At 37.4% G+C, this 23,825-nt stretch overlaps 1 protein-coding gene and 1 long non-coding RNA gene across 2 annotated transcripts; one reads left to right on the top strand and one right to left on the bottom strand.

The window, feature by feature from the left end:
- Window positions 1-4,006: 4,006 nt before the first annotated feature.
- Window positions 4,007-7,656, bottom strand: LOC119468446. Its single transcript, XR_005197125.1, has 3 exons — window positions 7,181-7,656; window positions 5,017-5,072; window positions 4,007-4,145 (listed from the first exon to the last, which is right to left on the bottom strand). It is a non-coding gene; the product is annotated as an uncharacterized LOC119468446 (long non-coding RNA).
- On the top strand, window positions 7,480-15,853 carry AVPR1A (arginine vasopressin receptor 1A). The gene is made up of 2 exons (XM_017510195.2): window positions 7,480-8,995; window positions 11,198-15,853. The coding sequence occupies exons 1-2, from the start codon at window positions 8,026-8,028 to the stop codon at window positions 11,482-11,484; spliced, it is 1,257 nt and encodes a 418-aa protein (XP_017365684.1). The 5' UTR covers window positions 7,480-8,025; the 3' UTR covers window positions 11,485-15,853.
- The last annotated feature ends 7,972 nt before the right edge of the window (window positions 15,854-23,825 follow it).

Genomic DNA, 23,825 nt, shown 5'->3' with positions numbered 1-23,825 from the left:
GAAATTATGCAAGTTTTTTGATAGAATTAAGTTAGAACACAGGAAAAAAGATGACTAAGAGATGGACTCCATAGATTTTCACCTTCAACAAGATGACTTAGAAAACAGATATATAATAAAAATTTTATAATAAAAAGTGGCTCATAAGAGGGATAAAAGAAGGCTAACTTTGTTATTGCTTTTTAAAGTTTTCTATACTCTATCTTTCTTCTAATGATTTAGTTTTGATATCTTACTATCAAAAACTTTTCCAGAAAAAAATGCACATAATATAAAACTTGGCTTAAAATTATTATGTGTCAATTAAAAATACAGAATAAAGAAATGAAATTTAGCACAGAAAAAAATGGGAGAAGCATCATGAGAGAAAATTCACTATAATATAAGGTGTAAATGGTATTCAGCACCTTATATTGCAATATACATTGTTCTAGATTCATATCAAATAATGTATTTTAAATGTTTTAAGATACAAGGTAAAAAGTGGTAAGAGGTACAAAAAATTGGTATATCTTCAAATGATACTACAATTTATTAGTTTTAAGCTACTACTGATAAGTATAGCACTTCAAGCTAACCCACAAAATCATAATTAATAAAAACATTTTTTACACTTACATGATGAAAACATAATTATTCTCATATATATGTATCGGTTCAATTATGAAATGTGAAAGGTAAATTATAATATCTTAGGTGATTTTGGGGTTAAATGTATCCTGTTTGCTCTCTTACATGTTTATGAACAAGTATATTTCAAAATATTTATTATTTTTAACTGTCTAGTTTTAGTTAGATTCCTTTCAATGGTTAAGATGCCTCTGTTACCTAAAGTTTTACTTTTCTCTAAACAACATCATTGATCTTGCAGATTACATTTTAGCTAATATAAAATATTTCATTAAAACAAAGGAATACAACAAAACATTTAAAAAGCTAAAAAGTCCTATTTAATTTTCTATATGATTACTGTGCCCTAGAGTATACTCTGTTGCCAAAACTAATTGCTAAACCCAGGATATCCTCCAATGAGGACTTATTCTGGAGTTTTGTAAAGGCCTCATGAGGCTTACAATAAGATTTCAATTTCATAAGGTTTTGTCAGGGTAGAGTTGCTACCATAAGCTAGCTAATATTGTTTTTCCCACTGAAAGTACCAGTCAACTCAGGAGGCACTAGAAGGTGAAGCTTGAATTGGTTCACATGAAGCAGATAAAACAGGTTTTAATTTGTCAACATTGTTAAGAGATGAAAAGGGAAGCTCTTTCAAAGCCCAGGAAACAGAATCTCAAGAGATCCTCAGATAGTCAAGGGTTACCATTGAAATTCAAAACCTCTTGCTCCCTTAGCCCTCTTCAGTTATGAGGACAAATGAACTCCATAACAGCCATGGCAAGAATTATGGCAGTAGAAAAAAATGTTTTCTATCTAGACCAAGCTAGACAGCAAATGTGGGAAAAGTGACTCTATCAGAAACAAGTTAGTAGAGGGGGAAGAGCACAATCTTGAGAGAAAGAAAACCCAAACATGTCATCTGAGCAGAGTCACTACTGGCTGTGTGTTCTTGGGCAATTTATTTAACCTCTCAGAGATCCACAGCCTCGTGTGTAAAGTAGTGATTAACCTATCTCATTAGAGTCGTGAGGAATAAATAAGATAATGTATGCAAACCCTGGATTACAGCTACTGCTACTTATTGTCAATATATATCATGTATTGTTTTTTTATGTATAATTTATAATAGCCCAAAGAGAAGAAGAAAAATTTCTAACTTGAACAGTTCCTTTATCACAATTCAGCACTCCCAGGTGCTGTTTATAAGTATTTGGGAAAAATTATTCTACAAAATGACACATTTGTTCCTTTAGGAATGATCCTCAAGAGAACAATCTTATTCTTCCACAGTTTTATGTAAAACCAGTTATTTCAACTGCCAAATCCTCCTTTCAATCTTCCAGATACAATATCTCCACTACGGATATACATAGCAAATAAAGTTTAAAAGATAATCTGGGCCAGGCATGGTGGCTCAGGCTTGTAACCTCAGTGCTTTGGGAGGCCAAGGCAGGGGGATCGCTTGAGACCAAGAGTCTAAGACTAGACTGGGCAACATAACAAGACCGTGTCTCTAGAAAAAAAAATTTAATTAGGTGGGGTGGTGACATGTGCCTGTAGTCCTAGCTACTTGGGAAGCCAAGGCAAGAAGATTGCCTGAGCCCAGGAGTTGGAGGTTACAGTGAACTATGATTGTGCCACTGCACTCTAGACTGAATGACGGAGCAAGATGCTGTCACAAAAAAAAAAAAAAAAAATTGTCCAAAGGGCACTAGAAACACACACAATTTACCCACATAGGACAGCTCTAGGGATAAGGTACATTATACATAATTTATCACAGAATCGATGTAGAACCAAAAGCAACACACTACTTATGTATTCTTATCAAGTAAAATGGCCCCTGCCTGATGTGCTAGAAGAAAACAAAAGAAAGGCTTTACATTGCAAGTTAACTCACAAAGAGACAGGAGTCAAGCTCAAATCTGTCTCCTTGTGCTAGCTTCACGGTAGTATTTTTATTAGAAAAGATTTAGGGGATGGATTCTGGGATTAGTGGGTGATTTGGTATAAAAAAACGGGGAAGTCTGGAAAATCCTTGGGCATGTGCGTTATCTCGTCATGCTAACTCATGGGTTCATGCAATTTGAGAGGATTTAGTATGAAACATGTGATAGGAATTCCAGCTGTGACATCAGCAAGCTTGTTCTGCACAAACTCCAGTTGGCCATCTTGGTTAACCAATTGCAACCAGTTTTTTTTTTTTTTTTTTAATCTCACAAGCAGAAGGAGTTTCAGCATTTTATCAACTTGTTTCTTTTCTTATTGCTATTCTGAAAACACAAGAATTTAGTTATTGGTTTCTTTAACTCATTTTTTTTTTTTTTTTTACAGGGTTTCATTCTTGCTACCCAGGCTGGAGTGCAATGGCGCGATCTTGGCTCACCGCAATCTCTGCCTCCTGGGTTCAGGCAATTCTCCTGCCTCAACCTCCTGAGTAGCTGAGATTACAGGCACGTGCCACCATGCCTAGCTAATGTTTTTTGTATTTTTAGTAGAGACGGGGTTTCACCATGTTGACCAGGATGGTCTTGATCTCTTGACCTAGTGATCCACCCGCCTCAGCCTCCCAAAGTGCTGGGATTGCAGGCTTGAGCCACCACGCCTGGCCGTTTCTTTAACTCTTTATGGCTCCTGCACAAGGCTTAATTTCATTCATTTTCTCAGTAAGAAGAGGGAAGAAAACTGACGGTTTAAGGAGAGAAAATAGGAGATATTGAATAGTAACTATGAAACATGCATAAAGTAGTATGATAATATAAACCAAAAAAATAAAATTGTAAGACCTCCTAACCATCTAAATGGACCCCTCCTCTTGGCCCAGGGCATTCCAAAGTTAAACTGAAAAACTTGTTCAGGCTATGATGGAAGGGGAGGGTTGGACATGCCTCACTATACCCACCTCCCTTTTGGAATTCAGACATTAAATCAACACAGATCTTAAGTCTGATAAGAAACAATTACAATCTATTATCTCTGAAGCCTGCTAACCAGAGGATTCATCTGAATGATAAAACCTTGGTCTCCATAATCCCTTATTATAACCCAGACATTCCTTTCTATTGATAATAACTCTTTCAACCAATTGCCATTCAGAAAATTTTTAAATCTACCTATGAATTGAAACCTCCCCATCCCACCCACTTCCAGTGGTTCCTCCCTTCTAGATCAAATCAATGTACATCTTACATGTATTTGATTGATGTCTTATGTTTCACTAAAATTTATAAAACTAGGCTGTGCCCCAACCACTGTAGGCACATGTTCTCAGGATCTCCCAAGGGCTGTGTCACAAACCATTGGTCACTCATATTTGGCTCAGAATAAATCTCTTCAAATATTTTACAGAGTTTGCTCTTTTCATCAACAATAACTAAACACAAACCTTTTACTTTGGGCTTCCTTGCTTTTAGGAGAGTAGGTTAAACTTGATTTGATTCTCTAACTTCTTCATTTGACTTAGTCCAGTGGTGGTCCCCAAGCATTCCAGATTCCAATTACCTTTACTCAGCGATCCTCAAACTGTGTCCCTTGTGTAAGAGTTAAAGAAAGAAGAAAGAAACACAAAAAGTGGCTCAACAGTCAAAAACAAGTTTATTTTAGAGAATAAATATGAGAGGGGCTTCTGGTTGATTTTTGGCATTCTCTCTTACAGACTAAGAGTATTTATTGGTTTTAGGGTAAGAAAACTTATCACAGACTTGGAATGTTTCTGTACAGGGGAGAATTCTATTGCAGGGTTGGACTGTCTCTGGTCAGAGGGGAGGTTGCCTTGGGGCTGACATGTCTCTGGTTGGGGAGGGGTTTGGAATGTTTCTGGTCAGAGATGTCATTTGTGGTTTACGGTCATGCTGGCCTTAGCCTGATGCCCTTTGGATTTAGGCAGTTTTTGTTCAAGGTGAACTTTAAAATGGCAGTGCTTGTCCAAGATGGTGGTGCTCTTGCTTTGTCACCTTGTCCTGTGACATGTTCATCACCATTCCATGTGGAAAGTAAAAGAATGGGGGGTTCCATGGTGACATAACCTTGGAAAAATTGATGAACAAGGTTAAGTAAGTTTCTTCTCTGAAATTTCTCAGGTCCTTTTTAGGTATAAACCACCAGGAGAGGGTGGAATGCATACACAACACTTCTCCAACGTACTTAACCATGAAACTGTTCTTATTGCACATATGTAAAGTGGAAATATGTTGCTTTAATTGAAAGGGAAAATGTTCATGGTAAAACAGCAGGTAATATGGAGGATTTACATACCTGAAAAAAAGAAAATGTTTTGAACACTGATAAAATGACAGAAATTTAAACAACCATTTATATAATCCTTGCAGTAACTGCATTGTTTTATCACCAAGATTTTACGGATGAAGAATTTGAAACTCAAAGATGAAAACAAAGTCTTACAGCTAGTAAGTGAAGGAAGTAGCTGCTTTCCATGAATTGAAGTACTTCTCAAATACCTGGAATTACAAAATGAGAGAAAAGAAGCCTGGTAAATGAAAGAGAATGATTATTCCAGGATATGTATGTACAGCTTCCCTACTTTATCCATTATTTCAGCCCTAAAATATGTTAACTGAAATCTACAAAGAGAGTAAGAGGGAGAGGTAAGTCTTAATAATATAAAAAGTCGAGAGAAAATATGAATTGCTCTATGAAAAAGCACAAGATGCCACATAAAATATTGTCTGTGGTGTTTTCTTTTTCATATTTTAAGACCACAATTATTTTACTCTCCATGGGGTAACTAATAACAGGTCCAGTGACGCACATGAATAGTGAGTCTGTATTGTAATGGACCTGCTTTCCTTTGCACGTAGAACCAGTTAGATTAAGTCAGAGTCATGTTTAAAACTATATGGGTTAAAAAAGGGACTGGTTCTACAATCTACAGTGAACACTTTTTTCCTGCTTTCTAGGCCTCATGATAGATGGATGATTGGTAGATAGATAATAATAGATGATAGATAGAATGCCCAGATACATACATATACACATACACCTATATATTAATCATATATGCATTTGATATATATGGGTAATTGGTACTGTTGTCAGTGAACAATAATATCTTCCAAGTGTATCCACCAATGTAACTTGAGAACTTATTTTTATAAATTGTATATTTGGATATAGTTTCATGATTGGATCAGATTGTCTGATACAGATGATTTTTCTGAGAAGCTACCACTCCATCTCCTGGAATAAGAATCTCCAAAGAAATTTTGGTGGACCTGTATTATAGATTTCCTCTCCTGAAAAAAACCAAAAAGCTCAAGTCACAAAATTACTAGGCTGTGGCCAACAGATCACTTTTGCAATACCTACACACTAAGTTCAGTCAACATTCTTTCTCATCAGAAGCACTAACAATGTAATTTGTGACTTAAAGGAAGGTCACCTCTCTGAGTGAGTGACTATTACCTAATTGCTTGAAGGATTTTTCCAGACAGGTGGCCTGGAAACCTTTTACATATTATCCACCATCCTTGAACCCTTTTAGTCTTTTGCCTCCTGGATATCTTAGAGAAAACGAATCAACACAACGCAGCTTTCAGTTTTTGAGCATTTTCCCCAAACAAAACAGTGTCTTACTTGATCTTCCCAATGACCTCATAAACAGGAAAGGCAAGTCCTTTCATTACCATTTTTAAGACACACAGGCCCAGGATTGTATAACCACAGGAAGCAGGACTCCAGATTTCAAGTCCAGCATCTTAACGTGACAACCTTGGTAACTCTGCATCAATGAACTGGATAGTAAAGTGAAATTATTACTGAGAACTTACAACGAATAAAACCTTTTGCATTTTGTGCTTACATTTCACAGAGGGTGATATTTTTCTGAGACAATCAAACTTACACCACCGCCGCAATACAGAAACATTCTGACCAACAAAGTCATGCTCCTGACTCTGCATAGTATATAACTGCATAAAGTGCTTCCTTTCTTCCTTCTTTGTAAACTAGCCTGAAAACAGCTCCCCCTTGCCGTCCTTCGAGGCATGTCTCACCAAAGTTAACACCGAGCTGAGGGAGATAGGATTTCTGCCTTCCTCCGGCTCTGCAGAGGGGCTCTAGCTGTTCAGAGTAAGGAATTCGTAGGTAAGTGGTGGTTTCTCCTCCTTCTGAGGGCCTCTTTTCTCTCTTGACATTTGCTCTTTCTCACTCCTGAACGCAGGAGCCTGGCGGGTTTTTTTTGCCTCGCCCTGGACAGCACTGCTTCGGTGACCGCGGTCCGGCAGCTGCTATTTGTCCACCCAAAAAGATGTCCCCACGACTCAGTAGTAACCAGACGGTCCCCAGGGACTACTACTGCCAAATTTCCGCTATCCACGCTATGGGAATCAGGCTTTTCCCGCAGAAAACGCCAGGAATCTAGAGAAAACTTCCTAAGTCCCTAGGCCCCAAGGAGACATTCCTCCCCACCCCCCGCCCGCTGTGAATACCAGCACAGCAGCCCCTGGGGCTGCAATGTGATGAGTGTGTTCTTCCTGTCGCAAACACAAGGTAACAAACAGCATGCATCAAAGACTTTACTACTAAGAGATAGCCCTTTAGGACGCACCGCTCTTCCTCTGCAGATGGGGAGTGGGGAGGAGCGGGCGGGGAGAAATGTTTGTCCCGGGAAAATTTGCCTCGGGAATAAAATTTGCCAGACTAGCTGCACCAGGATGAGCTCGGTGAGGAGGAAGAAACCCGCACTGGAGGAGGTGAGGTCGAGTGCCAGGTTCAGGTGCAAGAGCTCGCACACCGGTGCGTGGACTGGAGATTTCCAGGCCCTGCGCTTAGCCTGTTCAAGTCAAATGCATGGTTAAGGAGGCTAGTGAGGGAAGCTTGAGGAAACGTCCGTGAGCCCAGAAAAGGCATGAGGCGTCCAAGATTTGGAAGTCAAGAGCGGGAAGGCGCCACGATCCCGCCTACTGTGCGGAGGAATCAGCAAGTCTCCCAGCTCCACCCCCGCAGCAGTGATGCAAAGAGGACAAACACCGACGTGGGGAGAGGAAAAAAAATAAAAACTCCAAGGAGCGGGGAGTAGGCAACCAGCAGTCTTCCGCCACTAGAGCCAGAGGGAGCTAATCCTGAGGAAACAAGCACCGCATAAATACTTGAGCTGGGAACCCAGTGCTTCCAGAAGCTCGGAGCGCACTTTCCCGACTTCGCTAAAGTTGAAAAAAGGCAGAGCGGGGAGAGGGGCCGGCTCACCCGGCTGGGAGTTGCTCGCTAGGCAGGCGGGACGCAGCTCCGGGAGACGACCGCGGGAGGGTTCGCAGAGCTCGGCTAGCGGCTAGCGCGCGGAGGAGGCGAGGACGGTGCGCTCGGGGCGAGGAGCCCAAGTCCTGAGAGGCGGGGAGGGAGCGACCCACGAGAGCTGGGGCTCCGAGGAAGGCGAGTAGGCGCTGCCTAGACAGCATGAGTTTCTCCACCGGCCCAGAGGCGGGCCACTCGGGCAACTCCAGCCCATGGTGGCCTCTGGTCACCGACGGTGCCAACGCGAGCCAGGAGACCGAACCCTCTGGAGAAGGTAACGGCCCGCCAAAGGACTTGCGCAACGAGGAGCTAGCCAAACTGGAGATCGCCGTGCTGGCGGTGACCTTCGCGGTGGCCGTGCTGGGCAACAGCAGCGTGCTGCTGGCTCTGCACCGGACGCCACGCAAGACGTCCCGCATGCACCTCTTCATCCGACACCTCAGCCTGGCCGACCTGGCCGTCGCCTTCTTCCAGGTGCTGCCGCAGATGTGCTGGGACATCACCTACCGCTTCCGCGGCCCCGACTGGCTGTGCCGCGTGGTGAAGCACCTGCAGGTGTTCGGCATGTTTGCGTCTGCCTACATGCTGGTCGTCATGACTGCAGACCGCTACATCGCCGTGTGCCACCCGCTCAAGACTCTACAACAGCCCGCGCGCCGCTCCCGCCTCATGATAGCGGCCGCCTGGGTGCTGAGCTTCGTGCTGAGCACGCCACAGTACTTCGTCTTCTCCATGATCGAGGTGAACAATGTCACCAAGGCCCGCGACTGCTGGGCCACCTTCATCCAGCCCTGGGGTCCCCGTGCCTACGTGACCTGGATGACGGGCGGCATCTTCGTGGCGCCCGTGGTCATCTTGGGTACCTGCTACGGCTTCATCTGCTACAACATCTGGCGCAACGTCCGCGGGAAGACCGCGTCGCGCCAGAGCAAGGGCGCAGAGCAAGCAGGTGGTGCCTTCCAAAAGGGGTTCCTGCTCGCGCCCTGTGTCAGCAGCGTGAAGTCCATTTCCCGCGCCAAGATCCGCACGGTGAAGATGACTTTTGTGATCGTGACAGCTTACATCGTCTGCTGGGCACCTTTTTTCATCATCCAGATGTGGTCTGTCTGGGATGCCAAGTCCATCTGGACCGGTAAGTGCCGGGAAAACATAGGAAAGTGCAGGGATAGGCGTGTGTGTGTGTGTGTGTGTGTGTGTGTGTGTGTGTGTAAGAGAATATAGCATTTCTTTTCATCGTATCTCCTAGGGCAGTAGTTTTTAAACTTCTGTGTGTACATACAGTCTCACCTTAGAGGAACACTGTTAGGAAAAAGAAAAGCAAATTTCTGGATTCCCCATACAGACATTCTAATTAAGAATGTCTGGAATAGGGCCCAGGACTCTGCATTTGTAGTGTGCAATGACGCTAAGACCATAATTCCAGAAACTGTGTCTTAGAGTCAGCCAGGCAATCACAACTAATAATGACTTTCTGCCAAATCACTAGCTACTGTATTAACACCATTTCAAGTCTATTGGATTCAGGGAAATATTTTTACTGTCACAACTGTTTTTTGTTGGATTGTGAAACATATTACAATTAATTTTTAAAATGTGTAGAAATGCCTCAGGGGCAAGCATAGAAACAGACATGTTTCTAAAGAAAGCTGGAGAAAGTTTCTTTAGAAATCGAGTAATTCCAATTTGGCATTTAGCTAATAATGTTCCTTTCTCATTATAATCTATTTTTTTCTAACAATGATTACTTTAACACTTTTTTCTTGGTATTTCAAAGCAGGATTATTGATAATCTAAATTTGTTAGACTGATTTATTAGTCTTTCACCACTAATTTGACCACACAGCTCTATATGTCTCCGTATAACTCTTACAGTAGTTTACTGGAAATGTTCTCTACACCTACTATTGTGTTTGCTTTTAATTTCTTCCCAAACTAGAAAAACTGACTTCTTGGTGACTTGCAAAAAATATTATTTCATTTTGCATCTTGAAAATATTTTCTTCTAGTAAAGACAAAAACTCAAACCAAGTAAATTTCAATGCTTGTTGAAACTCAAACCAAATAAATTCCAATGGCACAGTTGTTATCAGAATGTTTCTGGTAACAGGAAATAGGTGTCTGGGAGTATCTGTCTCCCCTTTCACTGTTTGGAATTGGAGTAGGGGAGGTATGTAATATACTTTGGAAGTTATATTTGCAAATCAAACATTTCCATATGAATTTAACTTAAATTCTTACAGACTGTAATATTAGCACTAGTGAAAAACACAATAGAAACATTTTATTTCTGGTTTACTATTATCTTGCTTGATCTTAGAAGCCTCTTAATATTGCCAATCAAATTAAGAAATTTAGTCTAATTAGTGCATTAGCAGGATTTACACACAAGTAATAAAAACTCCACTTGTGCATAGATAGGTTGGTGATTTTCATTCTTTGTGAACACCGTCTTACCCATGGCTCCTGATCACCTTTGAAAGCAGCATCTTAGCACAAAGTATAATTAAATAATAACCTGTAATTGTCTTCTGGCATAAAAAGAGTAAGAAGATCCAAGTTTATATGTAATAATCAAGGAAAAGTTGGTGTTTATTGATTATTCTTATTTTTAGAAAAGGTATATCATCAGCACAGTAGCTCCACTGTGAAAGGTTATAATATTTGTGCAGTTTTCCAGTGCTAATTATCATAAAATATTTTAGAATCTTATGGGAATTTCCTCATTCTGCTGTTCATCTTAATATAATTTGTTTGAACCACAATTACAGATGGCTTTCTTTTCAAATCAAACCAAATTTCTAACCAAAAAATAACAACTAAAGCTTATATCATCCAGGGACTTCTGTACAGCTTTCACATTACAAGTATATTTAAAACTATTAAACTTGATCCCTAATGCCATATTTTTTCCTGAGTTATTAGGATAGATATAATTTGGTATACATAGTTATTACGGACTCTTAAAATTTCATTAAAATTGTAGCCATTCAGTAACTGCTGTATTCATTAGCACAGTTTGAGTATAGAAAATACAGATTTTTAAAAATGAATTATTTAATAGACGTAACCTCTGAAAATTCCCATTTATCCTATTTAAATATTTTGATAGTGTTTTAAAAATACTTGCATTAATTTTAACGTATCTTGCTTACAAAAATATTTTGTAGTCAAGCAATTTTCAAAGATTCCCAGTTTCCCTGATTGATAAATGAAATAGTTCATTTTCTATGCTAATCTAGAATGTTTTTCCTTTTTAATTAGTTAATAGAAAAATGAGTTCATCCAGGGCTCAGTTACTTACATTACATAATTTCCCTTTATATTTTTAATGCAGAATCGGAAAACCCTACCATCACCATCACTGCATTACTGGCCTCCTTGAATAGCTGCTGCAATCCCTGGATATACATGTTTTTTAGTGGCCATCTCCTTCAAGACTGTATTCGAAGCTTCCTGTGCTGCCAAAACTTGAAGGAAAAATTCAACAAAGAAGAAACTGACAGTATGAGCAGGAAACCGACTTTTTACTCTAACAACCGAAGCCCAACAAACAGTACGGGTACATGGAAGGACTCACCTAAATCTTCCAAGTCCATCAAATTCATTCCTGTTTCAACTTGAGTCTTGAGTTTATGCAACTTGACCCTTGTGATTGACTTTTTGGCCCATTAGCTGAATTGAGCTAGAAATCACAAGAAAAAATGTACTTTATTGATATAACTATAGATCAATTCACTGGGAACAAGGGTGTATTTCTAGTTGCATTTTCACCTTGCTACCAAAAACTATACATTATTTTATACGGAATATTAATGAAAACATGCTGCACCAAAATGTGCAGGTCCAACTCCTGGAAATATAACAGAAGTTATATTTTTAAAGGAAAAAGCATAACCACCCTAGCTTTATATTTTGTTATTGGTGTCTTTTATTTTCATTTCTAATGTAAATAAGACGATTGGTTTAAAAGTCATATAATGTACAGCACTGGTTCTGAACAAAAAGAGCGCATCATCAGCTTTAGTACTCAGAGAAAACATCAGAGAAATTATGTTTTCATCCAATAAAATTAAATTGTGCATCAGAAAATGCAGCCTTAAACGGTGTCCTGGAGATGAGTTGGCACCTCCAAGAGGCACGAGTATCTGGGCATAATGAGCAGGAGGTGGCCAGTGCAGAATGAAAGGGGAAAGTTCTATTAGAAACTATCAATTACCCTGAATTTCAAAATGGTAACTTTACAACCGGCGGTGCCCTCCTTTCGGTTCTTCACATATTATTGGTCAAGGAAAGCACGATTACTAAGATGCTGAAGGTGAAAGGAAATGTTGACTGGCCAAAAATATCTTTTTTTCCCTATTGTGAGGTTGATTTATAGTCAGATTTGTATGAGGTAAGCTAGATTTTATTAAAAGAGTGGAAAAGGATTGCTTAAGGTACTCTGTAGACTTTCTCTTGAACTTGGTAACCATATGTTGATCAGTGTTATAAGGGTATTCTGTGCTATGTTGGATAGGAACAAGATCACCTTCATGTTTGGTGAATTCAGATTCATAGTATGAGTATCCTAAAGAGTGACTCAGGATATAAAGTGCCCTCATATGTTTAATTAAAAGTAGCTTTGTCTTTCCAATCTCTCACTCATCTAACACTTGCAAAGCAGAGATGAGACAGGGTTCGGACATAAGTGACAGATGGAAAGAGAACTGCTCTGTGCCCAGACTGGCTTCCTTCATTATTAAATGCTTGACTTTAGGCAAGTTTCTTAAACACATATAAAGCCTCTGTTTTTTTGACTTACAATGGGGTTAATAACACTTACCTCACGGGGTTGTTGTGAGGATTAAATGAAATCAAATATGTAAAAAGAGCTTCATAAATAGTAAAGTACTATACACATGCTAGCAGTTGCTTTTATTATAGCCTTGGGATCTCCAAAATTGCACAGATGTTTTCCAGTTTATTTTTCATTAACTAGAATTGGTTCATTTCATGGCTGGCATATACAATTCTAAAATTTAAATATAGATCTGCTGATTCATTGGACAGCATTTCCAGTGACCACTCAGCTTGGCTTCTCCTGCCTGACTAAAGTTTTCCAATTTAAAGATAGAACTTGCTTTTCTTTGAATGCAGGTAGATCAAAGCCAGCTATGAGCATCAATTTTTTTCATTTTTAAACAGAGATCAATTACACCACTTTGCTGTTATTACATTTTTCATTAATGAAACTCAGTGGTTTTTCTTCCTAGCTATTTTGTCTGGCTTCTTCTTCTTAGAGATCATGCAATGATTTGAGGATACATCATAAATATTTTGCATCCCTGAGAGGAAGTAATAGTTGCTTTTAATAGTATTATTTAGTTTCTTTTTTTAACTTTGTAGATAAGAAAATGAGAACTGGATGGCACTGTGAGAACCTGGAAGCAAAATCTTCACTCCTCTTCATTCTCCTGCCTTTCGAAATTCTCAGCCCTTTGGCTCCCTGTATTGATATGCCTAAAAAAAAATGTTTCCAAATGCTTTATAGAGATTAGCCCCCTAGGTTTTCAAATTCTTTTCTTCAAAAGTAACAAATCTGTCTTTTAAAGGGTACTGTCCAATATAAGCCATCAACTAAATTAATTAAATTATTGTTTGACTTAGAACAGTATTTCAGTAACCAGGGACTCTAAGACTGTCAGTGCTTTTGACAACTCTTTGAAAGTTCAAAAACTAAAGCCTTTTGGTTTGGAACTAAGATAAACCCATTTTTTTCTAACTCCATTTCCAAAGTAAGAACCTCAGAACCTATAGACCCTGCTTCAAAGTGTTGATATGTACCCCCAAGCAAAACAATTCAATTTCAATGTTATTTCTGAGAACAGCTCTCAAATAAAGTTCATATCAATCTACCCAGCTGTATTTTCTCCTTTTAAATGTATTGAGAGGTGAGATAGAGAAAGTGGGCTGGAGAGACACGAGATCTGGGTGCCAGTTCTGCACCAGGCAAATATGTGATCTTATTCTCTGTGGTTTAGGCTGAGAAGTTTCATCTGTCTGGTTGCTAAATTTTCTCAATGTTATGTACCCAGAAATGGCATTCACATATCTCAAAACAATATTTCAAATGGGAAGGAAACTACCTGCCTGTCTATTTCAGAAGAAGGGAAACTGAAAAAGTATTCCGGGAAGGGAAGTTTCCCTTTTCTTGACCAAAGAGAAGACCTGAGATATTATGCCAAAATGACAGCTTACAGTCAAGAAAAGATGTGTTGCAGTACCTTATTTTATTTTTTACTGTTAGCAGTGGGAAGATCCTGCAATAACACAATTTTAATACCTCTATGTGATTATTAGGAACGTCATACATAAAAAATATCCATAAATGGGGGAAACCAGTCTATAGGGCATTTGATGAATATTAACTGATGATGGTAAAGAAACAATTTAGAGTGCATTATTAAGTGCTTAATGGGTTAATTTTGGAGTATATATTTTAAGGTGTAAAACTACCAGGCTTTTATTTTGAAATTTCATTTGGAACACAGTTATGAAGGAAATTCGTGAAATTCTTGGGTTAATTATATACTTGTTCTACATATAGAATGTCCATCATCATCCAAGAAGTCTTATGCCATGATTGAGAGAAGGGTGTGGTTTTACAGAAAAAATACTAAGCAGTCTTAATGATACACAGGACTCTGCCAAGCTTACTACAGTTTCCAGAATGGACAACCACTAATGATTAAGAAAAACAACTTTCATCTGTTATTACACAAGTTAAAAAAACCCAATTAAGTTTGATGTCTTTCAGACTCTAAAGCCTATATTTTTGTAACTTAATTGGACTTTTGGAGTGTTAAATTATGGCTTCAGAGTTTGACTCTACCTAAAATATAGTTAGATGCCAATTAGGGAGAAATTAAACCTAATCCTTCACCCAAATATCAGAGATTAGACAAACCTATGTTAATTGGAGCCTTATGGATATTCACATAGGAGGCAATAGCTTTATTTTAGAGTAAGCCCAGGACAGGGCTGTCTGGGATGCTAGCTCTGGAAGTGCAGAAGCAGCCATTGTATCCCTGCCCAGCCCCTCCGTGCACCCTTTTGGTACCACTCAGTGTCATTGGCAACATTTGGAATCATAAGTAACAGAGGACCTTAAGTATTAGAGAATGACTGTTGATGAGAATTGGACCTCAGCCAATGTGAGCCAAAATTTAAAAACTATTCAAAGGAGTTTCTTTCTTCTGAGTACCTAAGACAGTGTAAATGGTTCAAATCACACAAATTGTACGGTTCCACTGTATACATAAGCATTTTAAGAATATTGTTTTAACATAATTATTAGGCATACTAAATTACAATAAATGAAAATGTATATGTGACCTGTAGTATGTCATATATTACTATGGCTAAATATTAAATGCCCTTTTTTATGTATTTGTGTATGTATATACCCACATTTTTACATTGATTTATATTCTAAATAATAATTAAAACAAAATATTATAGAATGAATAAAATATTTTTGTGTTCCAGGGTTAAATTGTTGATAACAAATTCAGGAAAGAAAATCTGAGGATAAATTTGATTTAAATACCTGAAGAATTATTATTAATATAAAATAATATTTTCACACATGAAGGTAGTTGTCTTCATACTACAGAATTTCTGACTTAAATATCTTCTATAATATTTTAATTCACTACCATAACATGAACTAAGAATTATTGTTACATCTTTACTATTCCATTTTTTGGAACTGTTTTTCAAATGTTCTATATCCTCTCGCTTATTATGCTATGTAAAATAATTTCAGTGTGTTTTTCCCGGGCCAATTCAAATGATTCTTGTTTTGAGTGGGTGCTAAAATGTTTTGCGATAATATCTAATATTTGGTCCTTTACAGAAAAAATGGCTTGTGATACTATTTGAAATAACTAGTGTATTTTTCCTTAATTTTACTGTGTGTTGGCTTGTTTCTATAAATAAAAATAAGTTTGGATTTGTTTGAAAATATTATTTTACAACTTAGTTTGATAATGAAATATATTTCAAGTTAATTATATTGACTTTGAAAAACTAAAGACTGGTTTTACAGTTGGTAGCTATGGATAGGCTGGTATTCGAGCACAAAAATATTTGTGCTTTCGTGACCATAGCAAGAATAAGAGAAATTTTGTAGCTGCCCTTTCAATAAATTATAATTAAGGAATCAAATCAATTTTGTTATAGTCTATATTTAGACAACCAAAATGATTGAGGTTAGCTGAGGTCATGTTTGTCAGTCAGCCCTAAAAAATATCATCTATGTGCATTTATTTCTTGACATTGGTAAGACCGACTTCTGGGGTCTAAAGATTAAAAATATTTCCATTTAACAATCTTCACAATTAGAATTTTTTCCCAGTAGACTAATATATTTAAATTATATTAACTTTATAATTTATGTTGTCTAACTTTGTTTTCCTTTTACAAGTCGAATCTTAATAGCATAAACTAAAAGGTTTATTTTGGGTTTGGCTTAAACCATAGAAGCAGGGAATGCCCAGAATGGAAGAAAAAGAATTTGAAGTATCTATTTTAAAATACCACTGTTATTTTAAAAGATTTATAATTTCCTAAAAATAAACAATATTTCTACCAAAGCACGTTTTCACAAAGTCCTATGAATCAGGTAAAACTAAAATAATAGTTTCACTGTACAACAGAAGAGACCCATAAAGAAATTCATAAAGAAACATTTTTAGTGCCAGTCGTATAAAAGATGTTCAATTAATGGAATTAATGTAGATATTCTAAATACATATATATACACAGACACACACATATGTATATAGTAATCTATATGCGGTGTTATAAAATATCGTGAATGTGTATAATAAAAAGCTTTAATTACAAGAAGCAGTAATGTATGCTGACAAAAGTACTGCAGGAGAGAACCAGGAGCTCTGCTGTTTTTACCATCTGTAGGTGAATGATCTTAGGACAGTCACTCTAATACATCTGGGTGCCCAAGTAATATTATCTTGGTTGAAAAAAGAAAGGATTTACAGATTCAAGACCAAACTTAATCCTAATAGAAAGACTTTGTCACCACCATAGAAATGGACACTTGTCCTTAGGCACAACACAGTGGGACTTCAGTAGAACTTAAAGTATATGCTTATAACCCCCAACCCCTGCCAGAAAATCCAGCTTTTATGGTCCACCAAAGCATCCACGTTTTTACACAACTGCATCCCATAAGCTTGTGTCACATAAACTGCTACAGCCTGAAAGGATGTCCCTACACTGTAACTCTCTGTGCTTACTGTTTCTTTTACTTTTCAAATAAAGTACTTTCATGTCATTCACTGTGCAAAGTCTGTGCCTATCCTTAGATTTTAAACCAATCCTGAGGGTTATTATGAATTCATGCTTCTGCTGTTCGCCAATCCTCAGCTCATTAGCCTACTTCTCATGACGACTTTTTCTTCACTAGTTCTCTGACCATTTTTCTGCCTTGTGTAATGGGGTTTCCCTGAAGGTTAGAGGGTCATGTGAGAGCTTAGATTATGCCTCCAAAGAGACAGGGATTCATACTCACTATGCTAAAGTCCATATACATCCCTTCTAAGGGGGATTAGTCTCTAATCATCCTTCTCTATAACCTTGCTGGCTGCCATCTTGCTTAGGTTTCCTTTCTCCACCAAGAGCCCAAACCTTTGGTTTTCCTCCTGCCAGAAAGGAACATTTCTCCCACATTTTTATGTAGAACGCTTCAGCTTTTTGTTGTCAAAAATACTCTTACTTAGACCATGTGTTTCAAAGCAGTGCCTTGTCTTTAAGATGTTTTTCCTAAGCAAAAGAGTCATTGTCATCTGAAAAGGAATATTGTCTTTTTCTTAGATCAAAGAGTTCTACCTACATTGAGCTTTTAAAGTACTGTTTAAAAAAATTATTTTATGTTAGTTGTGAAACATATATAAGGGTACCTAAATAATTCAGATTTTTGCCCTTTTTATGTATTTGTGCAAATTTCATTCAGTTGTTATTTCTCCATGTTGAACTGCCCACCATTTCCATGGGCACAAGTAACAAGATCATCTCAAGATAGTCTACCAGATTTACATCCCATAGTACTTTAAATGGAAGCCAATCTCAGGTGACTGGTTTTTCTATTTCTTCTCGATTATTGTATGTATTGCTCATGTTGATATGCAAATTCTGTAACATTCTTTTCCACACAGTCAAGCACAAGCAAATGCACAGGCGAATGTGTTACGTTGTATTAATAATATCCACTGTGATCTTAATGTTCTAGTCCAGACTTTTACTTCAGCTTACCTCATTATATTTTATTACATTTCAGTGTCATATTAGATTCAACAACATCTCTACGATATTTTAAAACAAATCAAAATATTTTCTAAAAATCCTGCCACAGCTAGTCTTTCACCTGGGTCAGATGCCAGCCAAAATCTCTGCCAGAAAGATTTATATCCCTCTTCACTCCATATTCTTTATACCAACTCCATTTCCCAGCTGTGACTCAGCTTTTAGGCAATAGAACCAAGTTGTTCAAAGGAACAGGGCTCTTTCACAATCTGAATATGAGTAATGTGTCTTGCTCCCTAGGTCCTACAGTTTGTCCGTGAGAAAAACAGGGCCTAATCCACATCCGAGAACATGGAAGAAATGTTTACTACTAACGAGCTCTTGAAAGGAAAAGAATACTGTCCATCAACATTGAAAGCCTTCTGAAAACCCAAAGAAGCCAATGCATTCAGATATAACAAAGATCTTGGACAAGATTCTTATCTAACTCCAATTTTTCAAAAGAACTGAACATAAACTACAAAAATTTCAGAGACATTTCAACTGGTAATTATCCTTCAATTGCTTCAAATGGGGTATCAAATAATCTACTCCACCCCTGACTCAAAGCAATGCAGATAAACGGTTAAGGATGCACAGGATGAGAAGAGGGATCCCAATGACAAGAACAGAAGAGGAAAATATGCCATTTGGAAGTTCTTTGAAAGTATGCATAAATGTCTTTCTTTCCTAATCTATTTTAAGTTACAGTTAATATGGTGAAGAATTCTTGAGAAACTTCAATAAGATTATAGTTTAGATAACTATAAAAATTACCTTTTGGGGATTTTTTTTTTTTAAATGACTTAACCCTGTCTAGGCAAAATTGGTAAGCTAATACTTAAAATTGTTCAATATAGAAAGAACAACGTTCAGATAAATCTTGAATTTATAGTCAGTTACACACATAGTATGGGAATGAATGCTTTGAATAAGGTATTATTTTGGTATCAAACATAGGCTTAAAATTTCAGAGTTCATTTGTTCTAAACCACTCACTGCTTTTTCTGTTTCTGTTATGGGAGTTGTTCAAGTCTGTGCTTTCCAAGGCCTTTGTGTTGCAATTGACATTCTGGGAGATAAGCAACTTCAGGATCTTTGGAAAACAGAATGTTAATATGATTTATGCCTTCATTAGGATGAGAAGCTATTAAAATTAGCCTTTACCATTTCAAATCTTTTTGACTAAATTTCTCTGTAGAAAATAGAGGTGTGTGACCAGCTTCAGCTTGGTAGTTCCATTGGTAAATGAGAGCTAATGGGACAACTATCATTCGTTAGATTTCATGAATTTTAATGTTTTGTCTTGAATATTTTAGGCTTAATTAGGTGTTATTTTCATCTCTTATTTAAATACAGAAAATGTGTCTCTGAACAACATTTCAGGAAGAGAGGAAAAATAATTTCTCAACAGCTATAACTTCTTTAACCTTGAAAAGGGTCCCTATTTCCAGCCATCTTGTGTGTGGCTTTTCCATTTGCCCCTCCAGTTTGGGGCTGAGTCGGGGAAAGGGGGCAGAGCTAAATGTAGATCTGTACATTAGAATATTCGACTTCCTAGTATGAATATATTTTTCTCCTTCCCTGGAACTGGCTTCCAACATCAGTAAATCACCATTTTATGCTGGCCCATCTAGCCAGGTAATGAACCCCTTTTCCCAAGTTCATTAGATTCTACCCCAGCCTGGCTTCTGCCCATTTACACCTGGAGATCAACACCTTCCCCTTGCCCTTTTAGCATTGCTTACACAGCTCTTATCAGCTCACTGGTCTTCATATCCTGCTCTTTTATAATAGTGCTCCTTACTAAGTGCTACTTACTAAAAGTAGAACTACGATTTGATCCAGCAATCCCACTACTGGATATCTACTCAGAGGAAAAGAAGTCATTATTTGAAAAAGACACTTGGACACACATGTTTATAGTGGCACACTTCACAACTGCAAAATTGTGGAACTAACCCAAATGCCCATCAATCAATGAGTGGATAAAGAAATGTCATATATATATATAATGGAATCCTATGCAGCCATAAAAAGGAATGAATTAATAGCATTTGCAGTGACCTGAATGAGATTGGAGGCTATTATTCCAAATGAATTAACTCAGGAATGGAAAAGCCAAATATTGTATGTTCTCACTGATATGTGGGAGCTAAGGTATGAGTATGCAAAGGCATAAGAATAATACAATGGACTTTGGGGACTTGGGAGGAAGAATGGGAGGGGTGAGGGATAAAAGACTACAAATATAGTGCAGTTTATACTGCTTGGGTGATGGGTGCACCAAAATCTCACAAATCACCACTGAAGAACTTAATCATTAACCAAATACCACCTGTACCCCAATAACTTACGGAAAAATAAAACAAAAATTAAATAAAATATAAAAATAAAATAAAACATAGGGTTTTTGTTTATGTTTTTTGCTTTTCAACCACCACAATGCAGGAAGACAGACCAGGATTTTTAACTGAATTTTGACCGCTCCAACCTGTAATATTTCCCAACATATTTGACTACACAACCTATTCTTCTAGGTCATGTTATTCTCACTTTTCATAGAATATATCTTCGGAAATGTTGACATTGCTACAGATGGCAAACAATCCAGTAGGGTTTATAATATCTTTAATGTATATCTTATAAAAGTAAAATCAATTTTAAATTGAAACATTAAAACATTAAAGTAGAAGAGGAAAATACAGGTACCTATTTATATAATAAAAGAATGAGAAACTGCTTTAATATTTCATCATGTTAAGCAATCATAAAGAAACATACTGATAAGTTTATATAACAATTTGAAACTTCTGTATGTCAAAAATGTAAAATTTAGGGAGAAAATGGCTAATTGGAATGATATATTGGTGATATCTATGCCAAAATGTTTGTCATTTTTAAAGAGCTTTGTCAAATAAAGAAAAAAAATGGAATTTATATTACACCAACAGAAAAATGGCAAAAACACATACATAGGAAAATAATAAAATAATGATGTGTTCCTATGAAAATACTTAATCCCGCTCATAAACAAAAATTAATACAATGAGGAAATATTTTTATGCATCTAAGATATGTTTAAAAAATCCTAACAGAGTGGCTTCAGTTGTATGGTAGAATAGGAAGCTGTCTACCATCCTTCCATTCACAGACATACCAATTCAACAAAAATATGTGAACCAAATTCCTTTGTGAAATAGCCAGAAACCCAATTGAGAGAGGCTCCTGCACCCTGGGTAAGTGTGCAATCAGTTGCATTGAAGCAGGCAGGAAAACTTGACACCCACCCCACCTTGCCCATCTCTCTCCTAGATATACCACCACAGGATGGGGAGGAAACCCCCAACTCTCAGTCTCTGCATGGGAAGAAAAGAAAATAACTGGGCCAAATGTCTAATATTCTGACTTCCTTGGGGTATGCCCTATGCATTGGTTTCTGCCTTGCCTGAATCTAAGTGCTGACAGAAAAGAACCCTACATTGGAAGTTGGTTAAGAGTAAATTTCGCCCGTAAGAACTCACTAGAGCCCATCTGGGCAAGTAGACAAAGAAAGACCCAAATCCCAGCTTTTCCCTGTGGAGGAAGAGTTGGAGCATATGTCTAATATTTCAACATTTTCATGCCCTGGCTAACAAACTAGCTTTTATTTCACCTGTCTCAGAGTACTGACAGGACCCATTGTACTCTAGACTCTGAAGGCTAGTGAAACAAAGGTGAATTAGTGTGAATTCGTGTGCAATCAGCTGTTAGAGGCCCTCCACCCTGGCTCAATGCACAGTGAGCAGGTAGAACCCCAAGTTCCAGGTTTTTCCTGTGAAGGGAACGGTCAGACCATATATCAATAATCCAATGTTTTCAGGTGCTGCCCAAGGGACTGGCTTCTATCTTGCCTATTTCAAAGCTTTAAAGGGACTGGCATACTCTATAAGCCTGGGGCCATAAAGAACAAATGTGGCCGCTTAGACTAGCACACATACACTAGCTCAGGGCATGCCACTGCTCCAGAAGATCCACAGCACAGCAGAGGGACACCAGGTAGGAAAGAGATTATGAACTTTTGTAATAAGATACTGGAAAACCTCTCTCAATGAAGCTTTATGTGCACAAGTTCAGAGGACAGGTATATACAGAGAAGATCTGAGAGGTCCCCAAAATTTGTGGCCTAGTAGACAAATGAGGATTTTCTCTAATTGAGACCAATTCTTGAAGACTGGGAGTGGTGACTATTTTTCCTTACTGTGCGGTTACCAGCCCAAAGAGTGCAGACAAATAAAGATAAACAGAAAATGAATAACAAAAAAGTAATAGTAAATCCCATTCCGCAAATGATTTCTTAAAACATACATGGTTTATCCTTCAATCAAAAGACAGTATGGCTAACTAAATATTTTAAATGATCCAATTATATGTTTCCCACAAGACACTCACCTTGGATTTAAAAACACATAGCCTGAAGGAAAAGGGATGAAAAAGATATTCCATGTAAACAGCAACCAAAGAAAGTAGAGCTGGCTATATTTATATCAGAGAAAACATATTGTAAGTCAAAAAAAGTTACAAGAGACAAAAAGGGCATTATATAACAATGAAAAGGTCAATCCAACAGGAAGACATAGCAATTTTGAATATTTGACATATCCAACATCAAAGCACCTCAATATGTTAAGCAAACATTAACAGAACAGAAGGGAGAAATAGCAATATGATGATAGTAGTAGGCTTCAATATTCCATTTTCAATAATGTACAAAATATCCAAACAGAAAAATCAATAAGGAAACAGAGGACTTGAATAACACAATAGCCCAAATGAACCTAACAGCTATACACAGAACATTCTACCCAGTAGCAGCAGAATACACATTCTTCTCAAGTGCATGTGAAACATTCTCCAGGCTAGATCACATATGAAGTCATAAAAGAAGTCATAGCAAATTTAAGAAGACTGAAATCTATAAATATCCTCTAATCACAAGAGAATTAAACTAGAAATCAGTAAGAGAAGAAAAAGTGGAAATTCACAAATAAATGAAAATTAAATAACAAAGTTTTGAGCAACCAATGGGTCAAAGAGAAATCAAAAAGGGGAAGTTAGAAAATATCTTGAGACAAATGAGATTTTTTTTAATATGACACAAAAATCACAGGCAACAACAGCAATAATAGAACAATGTAACTACATCAAAATGGAAAGCTTTTAAATAGCAAAGGAAACAGCAACAAGGTAAAAAGGCAATCTACAAAATGGGAGAAAATATCTGCAAACGATATATCTGAAAAGGGATTAATATCCAAAACATGTAAGGAACTCTTGTAACTCAATAGGAAAAAATTAGTTTTTTGGAAAAAATTAGTTAGGAATTTTTGATTGAAAAATGGGCAAAGGACCCAAATAAACATTTCTCAAAAGAGGACAAACAAATGGCCAACAGATACATGAAAAGATGTTCAATATCATTAATTACCAGGGAAACGCAAATCAAAAATTCAGCAAGATATCATTTCACACCAATTAGGTTGACAATTATCAAAAATAAATAAATAGATATTAGTAAGGATGTGGAGAAATTGGAACACTTGTACACTGTTAGTGGGAATGGTACAACCATTATG

Source organism: Cebus imitator, unplaced genomic scaffold (genome assembly GCF_001604975.1).
Source record: "Cebus imitator isolate Cc_AM_T3 unplaced genomic scaffold, Cebus_imitator-1.0 Scaffold433, whole genome shotgun sequence".
Classification (NCBI taxonomy): Eukaryota; Metazoa; Chordata; class Mammalia; order Primates; family Cebidae; genus Cebus; species Cebus imitator.
Note: the sequence above shows the minus strand (reverse complement) of the source record. Positions and strands in the feature narration are given on the sequence as shown.